This window comes from Dermacentor variabilis, chromosome 4 (assembly GCF_050947875.1).
Source record: "Dermacentor variabilis isolate Ectoservices chromosome 4, ASM5094787v1, whole genome shotgun sequence".
Taxonomy (NCBI): domain Eukaryota; kingdom Metazoa; phylum Arthropoda; class Arachnida; order Ixodida; family Ixodidae; genus Dermacentor; species Dermacentor variabilis.
The window spans coordinates 13,293,303-13,314,067 of NC_134571.1; the positions used below are offsets into that span (position 1 = coordinate 13,293,303).

Sequence of the window (20,765 nt, forward strand, 5' to 3'; positions counted from 1 at the left end):
GATATAAGAAGGAAGAAGAAGCATGTGCTTGCTGCGGTAGAGCTAGGGAAACGATGGAGCATGCTTTATTAGACGGTGAAGACGTCTTCCCAGTGGTCGATTTAGGCACAACTGGTCTCCTTGAAGCCGTTGGGTTCAGCGAGAGCAGTGGAAAAGTAAACATGTCCGCAAAGAGGCGATTGGAGGAATGGTGGAAGAAAAGTAGGGAAACGACAAAAAAAAAAAAAAACGGAGACATACAAAAGCAAAATTCGCAATAGGGGATCAGAAAATTTCGTTGTGGGAGTTCACAGTGTTTCTTTTTTTCTTGTTTAAAGGAGGTAGGACATTAGGCAGTATAATAGCAAGAGCTTGGTGACGCAGCCCACCGCCCCGTTCCAAAGGGGACGCTCATAACGTCCATCCATCACCGGCCCGTCGTCTGCTCTGGCTGCACAGACTGCTGTCGCGATAATGCTCACGCTACCATTTTTTAAAAGCAAAGCTTTTCTTTGCGAACCTCACCGGGTTTCGTGACCGTGGGGGCTGCGGCCTGATTGTTCCCTTGACGAATAGGCCAACCAATCACAGAGGAGCACGCGCGCCCCTGGGTTCTTTGCAGCACCACGAGATGGCGCAAAGCCTCAGGGGAAGTAGCGGCGCGGTCACCTACGTGACTTTCATAGTCACTATCTATATCATCTTTCTCTTCCAATAAAAGCTTTCAGTTCCTAGACCAGCCCTTGTACTGTATTTCTCTCGTGTTTCGTTTCTGTTCGCTGCCCAAGAATTTACAGGTTCCAACTCGCCCGCTTTACAATCATTCTGCTCTTCTTATCTTTTCTGCTTTCTCCACTTCCCGCCAGTGCCGAGTAGCCAACCAGACAGTTATCGGAGTCTGTCAGTTCGGCGTTTTCACGCTCCGCTCAGCAGCTGAGCGGAGCGGAAGCGCGAATGCGCATGCACCCTCCGCTTAACCGCAAGCGGGCTAGCGGAGCGACGAACACGGTCCGCCTACAAGCTGCTTGAGCGGAGCGTGCTGTGCAGCGCTGTGGCTAGCGTTGGCGTCAGAAAGGATTGGATGCAGAAAGCAAGCTCGCTGGCTATCACGTGGCGTTCACCAAGACGGCGCTTTATTTTCCACTGGATAAAATGGACCGGTAACGCATTACAACTGCACGTCTAGATATTTCATGGACAAATAAGTTATATATATTCGTTTTACTTCATAAAAGTGATCATTAGGGGTTATTATTTTCTTTCATTACCCTGAATTTGGCCAGAGGGAGTTGCAACTACGAAAGGTCCACTCAGCTACCCTAAACGTATAACTAAAACGTGAAAATCGTCCGCCGAGCCGCTGTGACGTAGCGGGCAACTCGGACCGGAGCGGACCGTAAAGACGCTCACCTAAAACACTCTATTCTGATTAAACTTTCTTTCATCTCACAACGTTCCTTCTTTATTTATAATTATTAACTGTATGCAACATTCTTTGTTGCCGCACATACTTTTACATTTGTCCATACTATCGCTAACGTCCATTCCCAGCACTTCCCATCACTTCGATGAAGAGCCACATGCGATTAATACGGCACGCTGTTCACCAATGCCAAAACGCAGTCACTCACTATAAGGTTATATACGTTTTCGTCGGCGCGCTTGCAGGTTTACCATGGCATCATTTCACGCATGGACAACGTGTACAGCATCGTGATCCCGGTTACGAAAGGCCAGAGGCTTACAATACTGGTGGAAAACCAAGGGAGGGTCGGCTTCATAGACCTCAACGACTCCAAGGTAAGTCGGCCTCGGCAATCGTGAACTATCCTTCACTAATGTGGCTGTTTGCGCGTGTTGGTTAGGTAACTAAAAACTTTCAGCGCACAATCAGACAAGGACGGTGAGCCGAAGCAATCCAAACATACGTTTGGTAAACTGTAGTTAGGCGTTCGTGCGGCATAATCCGTTGTGGTCTTTGTTCTGTTTATTTAGAGCCTCCTACAAATTTTGACATGCCGCCGTTGCGGCGACAGCGTGCCTGTGTGCTCTGCGACCAGCTCCTTTGACACGTCGGCCGTGAAATGCTCACGCGCGCACCTCCTCGCCGGCGCAGCCTGTTCTCCGTCTGTGTGGCGGGACGGGCGGCTTGTCTCGGCTGGTCTCGCTTATCGTAAGTTCTCGTACACCGCGAGAGCCACGTGGGTAATTGGCTGTCCGCGATTCGCGGACAGCCGATCTTATCTACGCCTGGCACGCGCAGGCCTCGGCGAGCCCCAACCCACGGACCAGTCCGAGTTGTAGCTATCGTGTCCCCGTTGCCGCTTTGGTATCCTGGAGTCGCCGCCAATAATGCGAAATAAAGACACGTTGTTACAATTGGTAAAAAAAACACGATTGAATAAATATATATAATTACGTCCAGCCGCCTACTTGTGACGCTAAGTTCAGCGCTACCGCGCCCCGCGACTTTTGCAATGCCAGTCAGAACTTTGCCTCTGAAGGTGCGCCGGACAGACTTTCTCGCGCCTGCGGCGCTGGTGCTGAGTTAGTCATCGTCACCGGCAGCTTTTCAGGCACTTGCGTTCAACCGCGGTTCCTAAGGCGCTCTGCCTTCTAGATTTTCAATATATGCGGCCAGTGCTGTACTACGGTCGCTACTGCTTCCACAGAAACGATTATGTTAATTACAAAGTACATTACAGTAAGGCGCGAGAAAGCTATGATACGCCACGACTGACTTAGCACGAGCGCCGCAGGTTCGAGACACGCTGTCCGACACAGCGGTCGCCAAATCAGGCGTCAGTGCCCGCTGTTTCACCTATTTTACTGCACCGGCAGCCAGCGTCCGAGCGTAAACAAACTCGACCCCACACCGAAATGCCGGCACACTTAGGGACAAACGCCTACAACACGCGTAAAAACCGCCTCCGTAGTGGCTAGGTATCTAGGCAGAGTCATTTATTCAATGGGGTGCAGCGGTGGCGTAGAGGTAGAACATACGCCTAGAGTGCAAGAGGACCATGGCTCGAATCCCGGTGCCGCGCAATTTTCCACCGGATTAAAAAAAAAAACCCTGTGTTGATCAAATTACATAAACAGGCTTGGAGTGTGGCCTGATCCCGGTGACCAGAACCGCTAACGCACTCCCTCACCACAACAGGATTGGCCACCCGCCTGCAGTACTTGGCCACAACCTCCTATATGAACACAACAATCAAACCCCGTCCCTCAGTGCCCAGCAGCTGCCAAGCAACTGACCACGACGGCGGTCAGACCTGCGACGCAGCAGAGGGTGCTAAGAATCTCTGGTTCCGGACAGGCCGCCATTGGAATCTGAACTTGGCAACATTTAACGCTAGAACGTTATCTAGTGAGGCGAGTCTAGCAGTGCTATTGGAGGAATTAGAGGGCAGTAAATGGGATATAATAGGGCTCAGTGAAGTTAGGAGGACGAAAGAAGCATATACAGTTCTAAAAAGCGGGCACGTCCTGTGCTACCGGGGCTTAGCGGAGAGACAAGAACTAGGAGTCGGATTCCTGATTAATAAGGATATAGCTGGTAACATACAGGAATTCTATAGCATTAACGAGAGGGTACCAGGTCTTGTTGTGAAAATTAATAAGAGGTACAAATTGAAGGTCGTACAGGTCTACGCCCCTACATCCAGTCATGATGACCAGGAAGTCGAAAGCTTCTATGAAGACGTGGAATCGGCGATGGGAAAAGTCAAAACAAAATACACTATACTGATGGGCGACTTCAATGCCAGGGTAGGCAAGAAGCAGGCTGGAGACAAGTCAATTTGTAGAACAGAATAATATGCGGATAATGAATACCTTCTTCCGCAAGCGGGATAGCCGAAAGTGGACGTGGAGGAGCCCGAATGGCGGGACTAGAAATTAAATAGACCTCATACTCAGCGCTAACCCTGGCATCATACAAGATGTGGACGTGCTCGGCAAGGTGCATTGCAGTGACCACAGGATGGTAAGAACTCGAATTAGCCTAGGCCTGAGGAGGGAACGGAAGAAACTGGTACATTAGAAGCCGATCAATGAGTTAGCGGTAAGAGGGAAAATAGAGGAATTCCAGATCAAGCTACAGAACAGGTATTCAGCTTTAACTCAGAAAGAGGACATTAGTGTTGAAGCAATGAACGACAATCGTGTGGGCATCATTAAGGAGTGTGCAATGGAAGTCGGTGGTAACTCCGTTAGGCAGGAAACCAGTAAGCTATCGCAGGAGACGAAAGATCTGATCAAGAAACGCCAATGTATGAAAGCCTCTAACCCTACAGCTAGGATATAACTGGCAGAACTTTCCAAGTTAATCAACAAGCGTAAGAAAGCTAACATAAGGAAGTATGATATGGATAGAATCGAACATGCTCTCAGGAACGGAGGAAACCTAAAAGCAGTGAAGAAAAAACTAGGAATAGGCAAGAATCAGATGTATGCGTTAGAAGATAAAGCCGGCAATATCATTACTAATATGGATGAGATCGTTCAAGTGGCTGAGGAGTTCTGTAGAGATTTATACAGTACCAGTGGCACCCACGACGATAATGGAAGAGAAAATAGTTTAGAGGAATTTGAAATCCCACAAGTAACGCCGGAAGAAGTAAGGAAAGCCTTGGGAGCTATGCAAAGGGGGAAGGCAGCTGGGGAGGATCAGGTGACAGCACGTTTGTTGAAGGATGGTGGGCAGATTGTTTGAGAAAAACTGGCCACCCTGTATACACAATGCTTCATGACCTCGAGCGTACCAGAATCTTGGAAGAACGCTAACATAATCCTAATCCATAAGAAAGGGGACGCCAAAGACTTGAAAAATTATAGACCGATCAGATTATTGTCCGTTGCCTGCAAATTATTTACTAAGGTAATTGCAAATAGAATCAGGAAAACCTTAGACTTCCGTCAACCGAAGGACCAGGCAGAATTCCGTAAAGGCTACTCAACAATAGACCATATTCCCACCATCAATCAGGTGATAGAGAAATGTGCGGAGTATAACCAACCCTTACATATAGCTTTCATTGATTACGAGAAAGCGTTTGATTCAGTCGAAATCTCAGCAGTCATGGAGGCATTACGGAATCGGGTTGTAGACGAACCGTATATAAAAATACTGAAAGATATCTATAGCAGCTCTATAGCCACCGTAGTCCTCCATAAAGAAAGCAACAAAATCCCAATAAAGAAAGGCATTAGGTAGGGAGATACGATCTCTGCAATGCTTTTCACAGCATGTACGAGGTACGTATTGAGAGACCTGGATTGGGAAGAATTGGGGATAAGAGATAATGGAGAATACCTTAGTAACTTGCGATTCGCTGATGATATTGACTTGTTTAGTAACTCAGGGGACCAACTGCAATGCATGCTCACTGACTTGGAGAGGGAAAGCAGAAGGGTGGGTCTAAAATTAATCTGCAGAATGTTTAACAGTCTCGGAAGAGAACAGCAGTTTACGATAGGTAGCGAGGCACTGGAAGTGGGACTGAAATAATCAGAAGAATAAGAATGGGCTGGGGTGCGTTTGGCAGGCATTCTCAGATCATGAAAAGCAGGTTGTCATTATCCCTCAAGAGAAAAGAGAATAACCAGCTGTGTCTTACCAGTACTCACATACGGGGCCGAAACCTGGATGCTTACGAAAAGGGTTCTACTTAAATTCAGGACGACGCAACGAGCTATGGAAAGAAGAATGATAGGTGTAACGTTAAGGGATAAGGAAAGAGCAGATTGGGTGAGGGAACAAACGCGAGTTAATGACATCTTAGTTGAGATCAAGAAAAGGAAATGGGCACAGGCAGGACATGTAATGAGGAGGGAAGATAACCGATTGTCTTTAAGGGTTAGCGACTGGATTCCAAGGGAAGGGAAGCGTAGCAGGGGGCGGGAGAAAGTTAGGTGGGCGGGTGAGATTAAGAAGTTTGCAGGAACAACATGGTGACAATTAGTACATGACCGGGGTAGTTGGAGAAGTATGGGAGAGGCCTTTGCCCTGCAGTGGGCGTAACCAGGCTGATGATGATGATATATTCAAGGAGCGAATGCCCCCAGATTTTCCCTCTCGCTTCCGCTCTTACTCGCGCCTGCAGCGCAGAGACAGCTGGCGATCCCTCAAATGAACGTCTCGTCAACAACCCAAGGACGCAAGTAGACGTAGCGGTCTGCGCATGCGCAGTACCGAGCGCGTGTTCGATGCGCGAGCGCTCGCGGACGCCCAGTTTTTCTCGCAGAAAGTCTGTGCAGTAAAATCGTTTTATGGTTTCACCTGCTTGGGTGCGCCCGAGACTCTTGTCGGCCGGTACCAAATGCAGTTTTAGCCAGGTGAACAGCTATTTTTAACATTGTTTCCTAAAGTAAGCAACACGTAATTTTTGCCACAAACGCCGCTTATGCGCAACATGAAGCTACGTAAGAAAATTTTATTGATATCGTATCATTTGACGCGCGCTTCTTGTTGGTGGAATGTTGATCAGGGACAATGATCAAATAAAACAATATCATAGGGAAATAAATTAGGTTTATTAACTCAGTGGCGCGAAGAGATGTAGATGATCAGTGCACTTCTAGGTAAATCTAAGGGTACACAGACATATACATGTATATCCATGACATACATGTAAGAGAAGAATTATCAAATATACTAAATGCGCTGATTGAAGAAGTGAAAACTCCCGACAGGAATAAGCGTGTCTTGGAAATCACATGCACCTTTTAAAAGCTGCACCAGCCCCGTGAACGTGAACCAGTCGACTCTCAGAGAAAAGGAATCGAGGTAATTATCGGACGTTAATATGAAGAACAGTGTAGAGAAAATATATTGCATATCTACTCAGACTGAATCGGGAAGACCGGGACATCTTTACCAATGTAATTTCCGTGACTTGTCTAGCGATCTCCTGGCCAGCAGGAGAAATGAAGTAGAAACATATAGTCTAATAGAATGGTATTTGGTATTCAGATCGCATTCGACTTCAGAATCAACAATGAAAAATTATCGTATTGTCGTTTCAGTTCCAATGTAACGCATAACCACATTTTTGAAGTCTCGAAGCTAAAGGGCCGATTCAAGTGAGGACTCTTATTCCGAATGACTGTGCTGGAGGGTCGTGGCTGTTGCGCAGAGGCGCACCATTTCTTGAGAGAATTAACTAAGGCGTGCTAACGCGTCCTGTTGCACAATTTCCTAGCTGTCATTTAATATAAACGTCCTGTTTTTGGGCAGCCTGTAAATCTGATAACTTGATTCAGGCAAGGAAAACATTTTTTGACAGTCTCACCATGTCTGCAGCCCATTAAAACTGGGTGCCCAATGTGGTACCACATGTATCTTCTTCAACGAACGCGGGAGATTTAGAAATATCTCTACGTGTATGTGAGGCATACCGTTCCTTTAATTGCTTCGTTATTGTCCTTATATATGATAGTGCACCGGATGACTGATAGCAGCCGTTCATAATACAGAAGCTGCTTCATTGAGCGGACGTACACGTGGAAACGTCATTACATTATAAAATATAGGATAAGCGTAACATATTTTTCTCGGAAATCAGACTCGATAATAATTTTTTACACCACTGAAAAAAAAGCCGAAGGGCGCAGGTACCTTTTCTTTGTTTTTTTAATTAACCAAATTCTGGAGTTTTACGTCTGGCAATATAATTATGAGGCACCATGTTCAGTTGTCATTGCCTGGGGTTCTTTAACGTGCACATCGGCAGACGCACACGAGTGCTTTTCCATGTCGTTCCCATCGAATTCCGTGACCTGGTTTGAGCCAGTGAGCTCGAGTTTAGCAGCGCCACGCCATATCCACTATGCAGCCACTAATTAGGCTACCGGGCCGCGCTTTTATGTATATATTTTTATAGCATGGACTGTACAAGAAATTGCATATGGCTTATGAGCGAGAAATTAGCATATATAATGGCTACCTAAAACTGCTTTCGGCGCCCGAGGTCCGCCCGCAGTAATATAACTCGTACCAATTACTCCGCATTGTGTTACGCGAGGATCACGGAAACACGAATGGGATGTTGCACTGCAGTTTTCTTCTTTCTTTTTCTGTGAGAATACTGCCCGGAAATCTGAGTGCAGGGCGCCGGATGGGGCAGATAGGTTTTATTTGTTTGAAGCGCCGAGCAGGATGTTTACGTGTATTTTTCCGTCTGCGTTTCGCAAGACCTATAGTGATGGAAAACTATATGCGCAAAAATACAACACGAGATATACAATCTGCTTGAAGAACAATAAAAATATTTGTTCTCTATAGGCAACCGTACAATAAGATCGTACAATGAAAGCCGACACTGCGGCCGCAGTGCATGGGCAATCACCGAGTGGAATTAAAAAATAATAATAAAATAAAAGAAAGGCAGCTATTCATAAGGCACAAATACATGTCATATCCAATTATAAACACCGTTTGGGCGGCCTGCACGCATATACCAGCGCGCGTAGTAGTACGAATGACCCTTCCGAGAATCATCGCCAGCTGTTTCCAATGGCGCGACCTTGATGTGGCCCAATCCACTTCGATCGCAGAGCCACCACGGTATGTTTCGTCGTCGCGCGCCTCGCTGCAAAGCATGCGCCACCTCAGCCGCTCGTACCCCTGAGCCTTGTTCTAGTACTCTATACCGAAATTGCTGCACTTGCGGGAGAACGGTCGGCACGTGCAACGCGGTGCTGATGACGTCAGTGTGTTAAACGTTTCATCGAACGTTGCGTACTTATCATGACCCTGACATCCGGAACTGCCCATGTAGACACAGTGCATGCAAATGGGCGGGCAATACTGGGCCAGTACGTCCAATTTCAGTCAAGGTATACACAAGGTCGCTCCAAATAGGTCGCGAAGCTTCGGCCGATAAGCGGTTCAGTACAAATTGTCACCGACATCAGCAAGGGTGGTTATGGGAGCAGCGATTGAAGCGCGACTATGTTTGGAGGGAACAAACACTGGGAAAGAAAAAAAGCGTTTTTTTTTTTTAAATTCAAGCAAGACATAGTTAGATTCATTCAACGAAAATAAAATTCCTGGTCAATTTTGTTTATTCGTGACGAGTTAAGAAAATACAAGTTTATTATTATTATTATTAATATTATTATTATTATCATTATTATTATTATTAATAATAATAAATACATTTCTTTTCAGCGCCCACCGTTACAGGCGGCGTTAATGACGCCGCTATCACTCGCAATGCACCTCTTGATAGGTGCAGAAAGGCGCGCTCGTAAAGTTCACCTGTTGAACTACGCCCCCCTCACACGTTGTGCTTTCTTGCTTCTCGAAGTTTCTTTGAATTTGGTGACACGGGTAGCTTCATCCCTTCTATGTGCGAGGGCACCCATTGAAAACGCATGGAGAAGCCTTTGATATGGAGATTGTGCACCGAGCGTAAGGAGCTAAGACATAAGGCATCAGTAGGGAACCCGTGCTCTAACCTGCGAAGGCAGATTTTGAATCTGTAAAAATGACAACAGGTTGAGGCGTAGAGAGCGAGAGAGAGAGGAAAGGGGAAAGGCAGGGAGGTTAACCAGAGGGGATGATCCGGTTTGCTACCCTACGCTGGGGAAAGAGGGGAGGGGGAAGTAGTGATAACAAAGTAGAGATAAAGAAAGAAAGGAGCACAGACATACAATCACAGTTGGTCACTGTCGCCGCACACTGTCACCGCACAGCACAGTAGCACTTGCAGCACTATGAACATCTGTTCATGCTACAGTCGCTTGTACAATTTTGTAGCCCTTAAATACTGCAACAGTGCCCTCGTCGCCCTCTGCTGCGATGGCTAGGTTAAGGCGTACAAAACCGTAGCTTCTTTAGAGCTGCCTCAATGGCAAAGTTTTCGGCCGTTGTGGAGGACACGACTGCAGTGAAGCGAACAGAGCAATCATACTTCAAAGAGGGAATGTGAAAAGCAGCTACACTAGATCCTCTGACCTTGACCACAGAGCCATAAAAAAAAAATGTTATGATGACGTCCGTATTCAGTCTCAAGATGTTCCAGTACGAGCGAACGCGTTTCCGCCAAAGGAGAAGTCCGCATAGCGCGAACGTGAGGAATTGTCAACGAACAATCGAGCCTCGCGAATGACCAAGATGGTTTCAACCTCTTAGTTCGACCTCTAGCGTCAAGACCTGCAGGTAACAAAAAGTATTAAGGGCCAAGGACACCTGGCGCGACAGCAATTATTACTGAACTTAAGGTTCTGCAGACACTTAAGAGTGCTTACACTAGGGAAAGCGAAAGCATTATGCCGTTTGTAAACCTCGGAACGTGATCAACGCGCTCAATTTATACACTCGTGAGGTGGCGCCACCTGCTCCGTAACGTCACGTGTGCCGCCCATAGACGGACGAACTAGTTAGCGAGATGGCTGCGACGTGACGTGCGCAATCAGGCATGCACTGGGCACTCCTTTATGGAGCCAGAACCGTGGAGCGGCCGTTACTGCTTGGAAGCGTGCTCGCCTCGCACCCCGGAGGTCCTGGTTCGATTCCCGCCGAAATGACCCAAATTTCCCTCTCAAAGCCACTAATTCGCTTTGTATACAGGAACCTCCCTGAGAAATGTGACATCAATCCGAGTATATGTTAACGTTTTCACTCATACGCCAGCGTCCCCAGTGCCATACGGTGTCAAAAAATGCGCTAGTTTCACACTGGACGACGCTGGTGTATATACTATATATGCAAATTAATGCCACGTATAGCTGGACAAAACCAAGGTAATGTTTGCCGTCGCTTGGAGACACTACGATTATTTTTTACATTCCGCCTAATTACGTAATTATTCTTCATTACTTTATAAAGTTCTCAAATATTATAATTAGATGAGAAGTGCAAATGAGAAAATTGTAGAGCAACATGAAAAACTGCCGATACAACATTTTTTTTTTTTTGCTCATGCAATACGCGGTACATAAAAGTGTTTTTCCAATCGGGAATGAAGTCCGCGAATACTCGCAAAGTGCCTTTAGCGGCCAGTCGCGCGGCGGAAAGGACCTTAAAGAGGTGCTACTTAATGCTAACAAATTTCTCTGGCATTTGCCGCAAAATCGCCACTGTCTTTTTCTTTTTAAGGGACTTGGTTCGAACGTGACTCTGTCTGGAATAACACTGACCCACTGGAACATGACACCCATTGACACAAGGGATCACCTGACCGCACAGCGTGAACTTGACGACGGTGTACTTTCTTCGACAGCGACGGGCCAGCTTGCCAACAGCTGCGGCGTGTGTTCGCCGGGTCTGGCGGTCTACCAGGCGACGTTCGGGCTGAATGTGTCCAAACCTCTAGACACATTCATCAGGCTCGACCATTGGAAAAAGGTTAGTTAGTACGCTATGGGCCGCCTTCGCGTGCTTGCAGGCGTGGCCATTCTAATCAAACATAGAGCTCTGATCAAACATACATACATATATATATATATATATATATATATATATATATATATATATATATATACAGTAAAAGCTCGTTAATTCGAACCGCAAGGGGAAGCCGCTTCAGTTCGGACTAACGAAAGTGAAGGAGAATAACAATACACTGCGATTTGGAAGCAATAGGGCATGTCAGAAATTGAATGCTTGAAAAAGTCTGTGATTGTAGCCTGCCTTTTTTCCTTGAAGGCGACAGCTATCACTTTTTGCTCTAACGAGCGAATGTGGCGGAATGCTTCCTCTTCGCCTTCTTCAAAACTGAAGAAGAGACGAGTAGCATTCAATCCAGCCATGACCTCCGCAGAGGAGGGCCGCACTGGCGCTTCGTCTTCCTCCTCCTCGTCGTCACTGACAGCGACAGGTTCAGCGCTTCTGACCTGAGAAATTATGTCCTCATCTGTCAGCGCACCACACACCACTGCACTCTCGTCCACATCGACATAGTCAGCAAAGGAGATGTCATCCAAAACGTCTGCCATGGGAGCGCTAACGCCATCTTCGAGCGCAGGTGGCTGGTTTCCTTCTTGTAGAGCTTGCGCGCCGAAGCCGCAGTGGCGATGGCAATTTGCTGTCGTAACCGCAATTACTTGCTCCCAAGCACGTACAAGCATGTGTAGCGCACTTAGGAGCGTCACCTGATAATTATTACACAAAATAATTTGCTCCAACAGATGGCGCCGGTAAAATGATTTCAAATTTTTAATGATGCCTTGGTCCATGGGCTGCAGCGCCGCTGTAGTGTTAGGTGGAAGGAAGGCTAGCTCAATGGCCTTCGTCTCAACGTCGACCTTTTGAGCCGAACAGTTGTCAACAAGCAGGAGGACTTTCCGACCACAACGCTCAAACTTTTTGTCCATCTTCGCTAGCCACTGTCCGAACAGTTCTCCCGTCATCCATGCTTTTCTGTTGGCCGCGTAGTCCACTGGGAGTGTTGCAGATGGGTCGCAAGCCCCAAGGGTAGCGTTGGCCTGGCGGCCTGGGGCGCAACTGGAAGCATCCGAAGGTCCTGGCAAAGCATGAGTCGACTGCTAACAGAACAACTTGTTTATTCTAGCATCGCAAAAGAGCGGCCGGTCAGGTCGACCGAAGTGGAGAGACGGGAGAGCACGTTACTCGACGGAAGAATTCGAAGCCTCTCTCGGCGTCCGGGGCAGCTGCTTTTATACTCTCGGAGTCGAGGGCAAGAAGGAACGGCTTGCGAGAGGCGCCCGTGACGGCGGGTCACGGACACGCTGAGAGACACGTTGAGACAAGAAGTGACGCATCCGCCGGGCCGGCGCCGTCAGACCTCCTCGCTTCACAGTTGGGGAGCTCCTCTCCCCGGCTGCCGCGCTTTGACAAGCGTGGGCACCAACATGCGCGCACACACACACACACACACACACACACACACACACACACACGAAGACACGTGGCATTGAAACATGCCTGGACGCGCTTGGCAGGAAGCGTTACGGCAGCGCTGAACGGGCCAAAATGTCCGCCGCTTTGAATGAAGCCCCGGCGTCCGTTGCATCCGCGCCGGCTATACCGCGCGTCGTAGGCGAAACGTAACAGGAGGGACCGGGTGTTCTTGAAGCAACGCGGACATTTAGATTTGCCGATCACTAAAAGCGGCAGCTTTTCAGTTCCTGCCATGTTCGCTGCAACCAATACAGTTATTCTCTCCTTGCTTCTTTTCCCTCCAGTGCACTTGTCGCCTTTATATGTGATTGTTTTGGAAGGCAGCAATTTGAAAAATAAAGCAGTTTCGTCCGCAATAATTATGTTCTGCGGAGAGTACTTCTCCATGTGGCCTTGCATTACCTCCGAACGTCAAGCTTCACACGTTTCAACGTTTACAGCGTTTGGTTCTCCCGACACAGCACGGAAAACAAGGTTGTAACGCTCGCGGAAACGGTGCAGCCACCCATCTGAAGCAGCAAAGTCGCTGTAACCCAGCTGCAGGGCGAAGTCCGCTGCCTACGCCAGTATCACAGGGCCACTTAGTGGAATATCCTGAGCGCGCATGTCCTTTAGCCAAAGCAATAGCGCCTTCTCGAGGTCGGGATACTTTGCGGGCCGCAACCTCTTCCTTTCGTTGGAAACTTCTGCCGCCAAGGCATCTTCAATAGCTCTCTTATTCTTTATGTAAGTAGATAGCGTGCTTTTCGGTATTGCATGCTTCTTCGCAATTTCTTGCTTAGACAAGAGTCCGGCGTCCACTTCCCGCAGGATATCACTTTTCTTGCAGTGTTTTGGCGCAGTGATGGCGTATGCCGCGGGCAGATGCCATTTTCAACTCGTCGCAGCTCTGGGTCCGACTGTGCCACACCACCGATGTCCAACGAAGCGAATGTTAGCCGAGGCTTAAAACCATCACCAAGAATCGCGACGGCCGGTACATCCTAAGCTGAAAACAGACCTGCACAACCGATGAAGACTGCCAAGACAAAGACGCTGAACATGTGAAGGTGGCGAAGGCCCCGATTCGTCGGTTCTTGATTGCAAGCGCAGCTGCGACGCACTTGATTCGCTGTGGATGGATGGATGGATGGATGGATGGATGTTATGAGCGTCCCCTTTGGAACGGGGCGGTGGCTTGCGCCACCAAGCTCTTGCTACTATGCTGCCTAATATCCTACCTAGATTAACCAATGAAAAAAAAACACTATGAACTACCACGTCCAAATTTTCTGATACCCTATTGCGAACTGTGCTTTTGTACGTCTCCGCCTTTTGTCGTTTCCCTACTTTTCTTCCACCAATCCTCCAATCGCCTCTTACTGATGTCTATTGCGGACCTGTTTGCTTTACCACTGCTTCCGCTGAACCCAAGGGCTTCAAGGAGGCCAGTGGTGCCTAAATCGACCGCTGGATAGACGTCTTCACATTCTAATAAAATATGCTCCGTCGTTTCCCTAGCTTTACCGCAGCAAGCACATGCTTCTTCTTCCTTCTTATATCTCGCTTTATAGGTGCGTGTTCTAAGGCATCCCGATCTCGCTTCGAAAAGTAATGAGCTTCCCTTTGAGTTATCATAAATGGTTTCTTTCCTAATTTCGCTTTTTCCCCTTAAGTAGTTACTCATGGCAGGTTTCTTTTCCATTGCCGCCACCCATGAGATTAATTCAGCCTCTCTGACTTTCCGCTTGACCTTCTTTGTTGCTGTGTTGCCCACCCCACAGGCCACATACTTGCTGGTAAGCTTCCTAGTTCTTTTCCTCCACTGTGAATCAATGTTTTGCCTGTACAGATACCTGAACACTCTCCCAGCCCATTTACTTTCCTCCATATTCCTCAGCCGTTCTTCATACTCAATTTTACTGCGAGCTTCCCTCACTTCAAAACTGCTTGCCGCGCCATCTGCCGCACAACATTAGCAGCTACACAAGATTTGCAAAGCCTCCAATATTTGCGACGGGCAAGAAGTCTCGGAGGTCAACGTAGAACGGAGAGGAGGCAGCCGCCGCTGCCTTCTGGCCGACCCCGCGTTGGTAAGATTTTTCCCGATTTCGCCATCTCTCGCCGTTCTCTCCGTTTCGGAGGCGACGCAGCCTTGTGCGTAGGCAGTAGGCGCGTTTAGGCGCCAAGCCGCCAGCACGGCGGCGCGTAGTTCGAATTATCCGTAGCGGAACCTTCTCGCGTTCGAATTAACGGGCTTTTTTATACATGGACTTCTGGGGAGCTTGGCCGGACAAAACCTTACAGTTCGAATTATACATAAATTCGAATTACTAAAGTTGGAATTAACGAGCTTTCACTATATATATATATATATATATATATATATATATATATATATATATATATATATATATATATATATATATATATATATAGTACATCTGAGCCACGAGCATCAATCGCTGCACAAGCCCACAGCATCTCATCATCGGTGCCGCTCATAGCATTTGGGAAGCCGCATTTCTTAAGAGCCTTGCATATGATGACTATACCTAATGAACTTAGAGAACTGGCAAAGCACAATAACTTTTAATGTCAATCATAATAGCTTGTAATTGTGTTACAGTTTTGGTTTCGCACTCGATTCTGACGCGCGTGTTATTTTTCAGTGAAGCTTGCTGGGAAAAAAAGATAGTGCGCGTTAGAATCGACTAAATACGAATCCGCACACATGTGCACTCTTCTCTCTATTAGATTTCATATGAGCCTGTGCCAAAATGCACGTGTCCTCAATCACCGACAATTACTACCATGCCGTTAACGCCATATACATAAAGATTGTGATCGGCTTATCAAAAAAGTATATATATATATATATATATATATATATATATATATATATATATATATATATATATATATATATATATATACTTTTTTGATAAGCCACTGCTAATAATACCACTGCTTCGCTGTCCAACCACGTTTACAGTTTGGACAGCGAAGCAAGTGGAATTACCTGATTCGATAGACTAATGTGGCGTCCTTGAACTGGGGCCTGTCGAGCCTGATCGCGACGCCGTTGTGCATGTTGACGTTGCCGTTCCTTTCGTAGCTCATCGTATTGGCGCTGCTCTTCGGGAGTCCTAACTATGCGTGACCTTTCCATAGCGCTATCACAACACAAACAAAATCAATTGCTATGTGGGTTCTTCTTTTACATACGAAAGTGTAGTTATGTTACTCCCTGCGTCCTATGCTACAGTTGCTGCTTCCCGGCAACTGCAGCTTCTGCAACCGTAATCTTTACCAGGAAACGCTTGCGGCGAATACCATGCACGAAGGGGAGCTTTATGGTACGGCTTTCTTTTTTTTTTTTTTTTTTGTTCCCCTGCACGTTTGGCGACGCCAGTGCTGCGGATGCGAGCTCCATCTGGTTGTGCTACAAAGAACCCAGTGGCGCGCGCCTCCCACTGTGATTGGCTGCGTTTTTGCTCACGGACACGGCAAATGAATTGGAGGGTAAAGGTAAAAAAAATTATGGGGTTTTACGCACCAAATTCACGATCTCATTATGAGACACGCTGTAGTGGGTGACTCTGGAGTAATTTGGACCGCCCGGGGTACTTTAACGTGCACCTAAATCTAAGTACGCGGGTGTTTTCGCATTTCGCCCCCACCGAAATGAGACCGCCGTGGCCTGGCTTTGATGCCGCGACCTCGTGCTTGGCAGCCCAACGCCATAGCCACTAAGCACCCACAGCGGGTGGAGGTAAAGGTATACGGCTTCGCTGTAAAAAGATTGTCCTGTCTGCACTTATAACGCTAGACAGTGCACGGAGTCAGCAGACAATTCCTTCTTTTATAGCGGAAGCAATCATACACGGACGGCCGAGGTGCATTCCCGCAGTAGTGCTGTCCCGCTATCGACGACGCATGCGCGGCTCGCGCGCTGAGGTCTTGAGAGACACGGAGTGCGCTTTGCGGTAAAAACGACGAAGCGAAGTGGTCAGCGCTCCGCTCAATCGGCACGTTCTATGCTGCTGGCGCGCGCTCAGGGCTGCTCTGTGGGCACTGGTCTGAGCAGAACGGACAGCATGCAAGCGTCAAGCTAACAGCGGGTATAGTTCACTGGGCGCTCACTGATGCCGACGCGTCGGTGTCATTTCGTGCACAATCGAGATGCGACGCTTGCAGTAACGCCCGTGGCGACGTTCCTTATAACGCCAGCGGTGTGAGACGCACGGTAGCTGCCAAGGCTCTGCTCCACTTCCTTTTGCCCAGCAGCAGATGCCTTGCATGCTGCGTTAGGACTGCACACGTCGCACCCGCATATAGTTCGAACACCGGCAGAGGAGGTGAAGCGCAGCGCTAAGCCTTGCTTCAACGCTTGGTCGCTCTTCGGGCAAACCTGACAAGTCTTTTATTACTTGGGACACTAAAGAAAAATAGGTGGAGCCCTGCTAGTGAATTACCCTCTTACAATACAAAGAGAAAAAGCAACTCTTACTGCAAGAAGAGGTCAGAAAAGGCGTACATGCGAAAGATGGCTGCAGGCGATAGGTACGTCCACGCCAACGCGCCGTGACGTCAAGAATTTCGACGGCGACTGCTTAGGCCTAGCTAATTCTTCGTCGTTAAATACGGACTACATTGTGTTCTAAAAGAAACAAAGACAGCACTTGGCTAGCTTCAGCAACTTTTACTGAACCATAACTGCCAATATAAAAATAAACTTTGATATAGGCGACATCACACTGACGAGCCAGCGCTGACTTTTCGTCGCGTAGTTATGAAATTGAATTTCGGCCTTCATTTTCCCTTATAATGATCAACCTGTTACCGGGAAATTAATGAAAATGGGGGCTTGAAATAATACTTTACGAGTCCTAAGTTATTTTCTGCTTCTCTTTAGTGCATTTCCAAAGTAATATATTACCGCCATAGCTAATATGCAATTTTCTGGTGTCGTACGACTGATCCATGAATTTAGATGAGCAGTCAGCTGCTGCATGATTGTGTTTATGTATTCATTTTCTTTCCGCACGTGTTCAATGCGCAGGGCATCGTCGTCATCAACGGCTTCAACTTGGGTCGGTACTGGACACCCATGGGTCCTCAAAAAACGCTGTACGTGCCGTCAGTAGTGTTCAGGGAACGAAACGTGCTGGACCTCGTCGAACTGGAGCAAGCACCGTGCGGCCAGGGGTCTACACACTGCTACGTGCAGTTCGTCGACACGCCCGATATCAATGGCACCGTGCCACTCATCTCGAGAAACAAATAAACTGCGCGCCGCGTTAATTATACATTTACTATAGGCGCGTTCCAACGGTGCAGTTGCCGAATCAAATAAGAATATTCAAGCCGATACGTCGCGCCGTGGCAAGTAGCCCCGATTAGCCAGTCGGAAGTTCGAAGCAGAACTTCTGATCAGGCTGGGGAACGTGCCGTGCATTACATTGTAGACTTCCTTATACGGAAGTCGCCTCTCTTCTACGAAAGCCCCGCTCTGGCTGCGTTTTGTGTGTGCGTACATGTTTCTGTTCACGTGCCGTCTTCCTCGCGAAGTTTCAAATTTTGCTGAGTCTATGAACCGAGTAGCTCGACAACATGCCTTACTTACTATAACTGATGTTTAAAAGATGTCAGAATGATTAATTCAAAATTCTAGTAGCTGCCTTGACCAAGACATTTTGTTTAGCCGCGGACATCTAGAAGCACTTCAGTAAGCCCCTGCTAACGTTACTCTAAATGTTGGCTAGCGGGCATCTTGGCAAGAGTAACTGGAGAATTTTAAGGCGAAAGCCTTAGCTCTCTATGTTTCAAGGTCGCGTCGTGAGGTGCAGGAAGTATCACGTGACCCAAGGAAGGTTAGAAGCGAACCAAAGCATGTCCAACCATGTGTGGATGATTAACGATTAGTCATCATCATCATCATCTTCTTCATCATCATCAGCCTGGTTACGCCCACTGCAGGGCAAAGGCCTCTCCCATACTTCTCCAACAACCCCGGTCATGTACTAATTGTGGCCATGCCATGCCTGCAAACTTCTTAATCTCATCCGCCCACCTAACTTTCTGCCGTCCCCTGCTACGCTTCCCTTCCCTTGAATTCTAGTGCGTAACCCTTAATATACATCGGTTGTCTTCCCTCGATCCTCATTACATGTCCTGCCCATGCCCCCCCATTTCTCCTTCTTGATTTCAGCTAAGATGTCATTAACTCGCGTTTGTTCCCTCACCCAATCTGCTATTTTCTTATCCCTTAACGTTACACCTATCATTCTTCTTTCCATAGCTCGTTGCGTCGTCCTCAATTTAAGTATATGACGGTATATTTAAGTATATGACGGCAATTTAAGTAATGACGGTATATGTGTCTGCGAGGCTCGTGTTGGCTGGTGTTGTAAGAGGCTTCGTCTAAAACGTGGATATGGCTATGCAAATAACGCGTTCTCAAAGTAAAATCTTCATAAAATATTTCCATTCACGCATATTACATCTTTACTCACCCACAATGCATGACCAAGCGAAGAAAAGCAAGAACAGACGACCAACTGTTTCAAAGCGAGCGGGAACCTTGTCGTCTGTTCTCCAACTTTGGCGGCCCGCTGATACTTCTTACTTAACATATAAGCGTACACGCAATAACAAGTTCTCATAGTTAAACAAAACATGTTTTCGCGTAATAATAAAGCTAAAACAGCTTTTCAAGTGCTGTTCTAGTAGAAAATGAATCATTGTGACAGACGGAACGGTACTTGCCAAGCGCGTCTTCAAGGTGTCCTGTCTATCCGAGAACGATGGCAATCCGAAGTCACAATATACCGGCATTCCCATGCATACCACAGCGCAGCAGCGCCAGATTTCCCTCTAGGTAATGTAGTGAGAAACTCTATGGGTTGAACCATAGAGTTTGGTTGAACGGTCGCAGCGCCACATTTGCCTCTAGGTATACTAATATGAAACGCTATGCTTTCAAGCACAGAGTTTCGCACTACATTACCTAGAGGGAAATCTGGCGCTGCTGCGCTGTGGTATGCATGGGAACATAGAGTTGTTGAGTTGGAATGCCGGTACATGGGAATGCCGGTATATTGTGGATTCGGATTGGCATCGTTCTCGTAGAGACAGGACACCTTGAAGACGCGCTTGGCAAGTACCGTTCCGTCTGTCACAATGATTCATTTTCTACTAGAACATCACGTGAAAAGCTGTTTTAGCTTTATTATTACGCGAAAACATGTTTTGTTTAGAACTTGTTATAGCGTGTACGATTATATGTTACGTAAAAGGTATCAGCGGGCAGCTAAAGTTGGAAGACAGACGACAAGGTTCGCGCTCGCTTTGAAACAGTTGGTCGTCTGTTCTTGCTTTGCTTCGCTTGGTCATGCATTGTGGGTGAGTAAAGATGTAATATGCGTGAATGGAAACATTTTATGAAGATTTTACTTTGAGAACGCGTTATTTGCGTAGCCATATCCACGTTTCAGACGAAGTATCTTACAACACCAGCCAACACGAGCCTCGCAGACACATATTGCCCTCGAGCTCCACCACTGGAAAAGCTGGCGCCACCATCGCCGTGACGTGCTAGGAGGGATCACGTGGACATAGCGGCCGCGTCGGCTGCTTCGGGAGCGCCGAAGCGAGCTGAAAACGAGAGTTTAAATTCCCTTGTACGCTGCGTTCCTCATTTAGTGGCGAGATTTCCCCGCTTCGAGTGTCTCCTTTACAACGCTTGAAAGCACTACAATAGGTAGTGGCTGCCTTTGAAGGCGCGCAACATGGTAGGCTACTGCTCGGTGCCGCAGTGCCGGACGTAGGTACGTAACGGAGGCCGATGTCAGCCTTCTTCACACGTAGGCGCAGGACAAGAAGCCGCGTGAAGCTTGGCTCGCGAACCATAAAACCGGCAAGCAGTCAT

At 47.5% G+C, this 20,765-nt stretch overlaps 1 protein-coding gene across 3 annotated transcripts in view; it reads left to right on the forward strand.

Moving 5' to 3' along the window:
• The window catches only part of LOC142578676 (beta-galactosidase-like), a 62,312-nt gene extending 44,168 nt beyond the window's left edge, over positions 1-18,144 (forward strand). For all 3 annotated transcript variants that reach the window (XM_075688148.1, XM_075688147.1, XM_075688146.1), the window contains 3 exons: positions 1,648-1,779; positions 11,090-11,338; positions 17,898-18,144. In XM_075688148.1, the coding sequence (XP_075544263.1) occupies positions 1,648-1,779; positions 11,090-11,338; positions 17,898-18,122 (606 nt within the window). In that variant the 3' untranslated portion in view covers positions 18,123-18,144. The remainder of the gene's footprint in view (positions 1-1,647; positions 1,780-11,089; positions 11,339-17,897) is intronic.
• Positions 18,145-20,765: the final 2,621 nt, after the last annotated feature.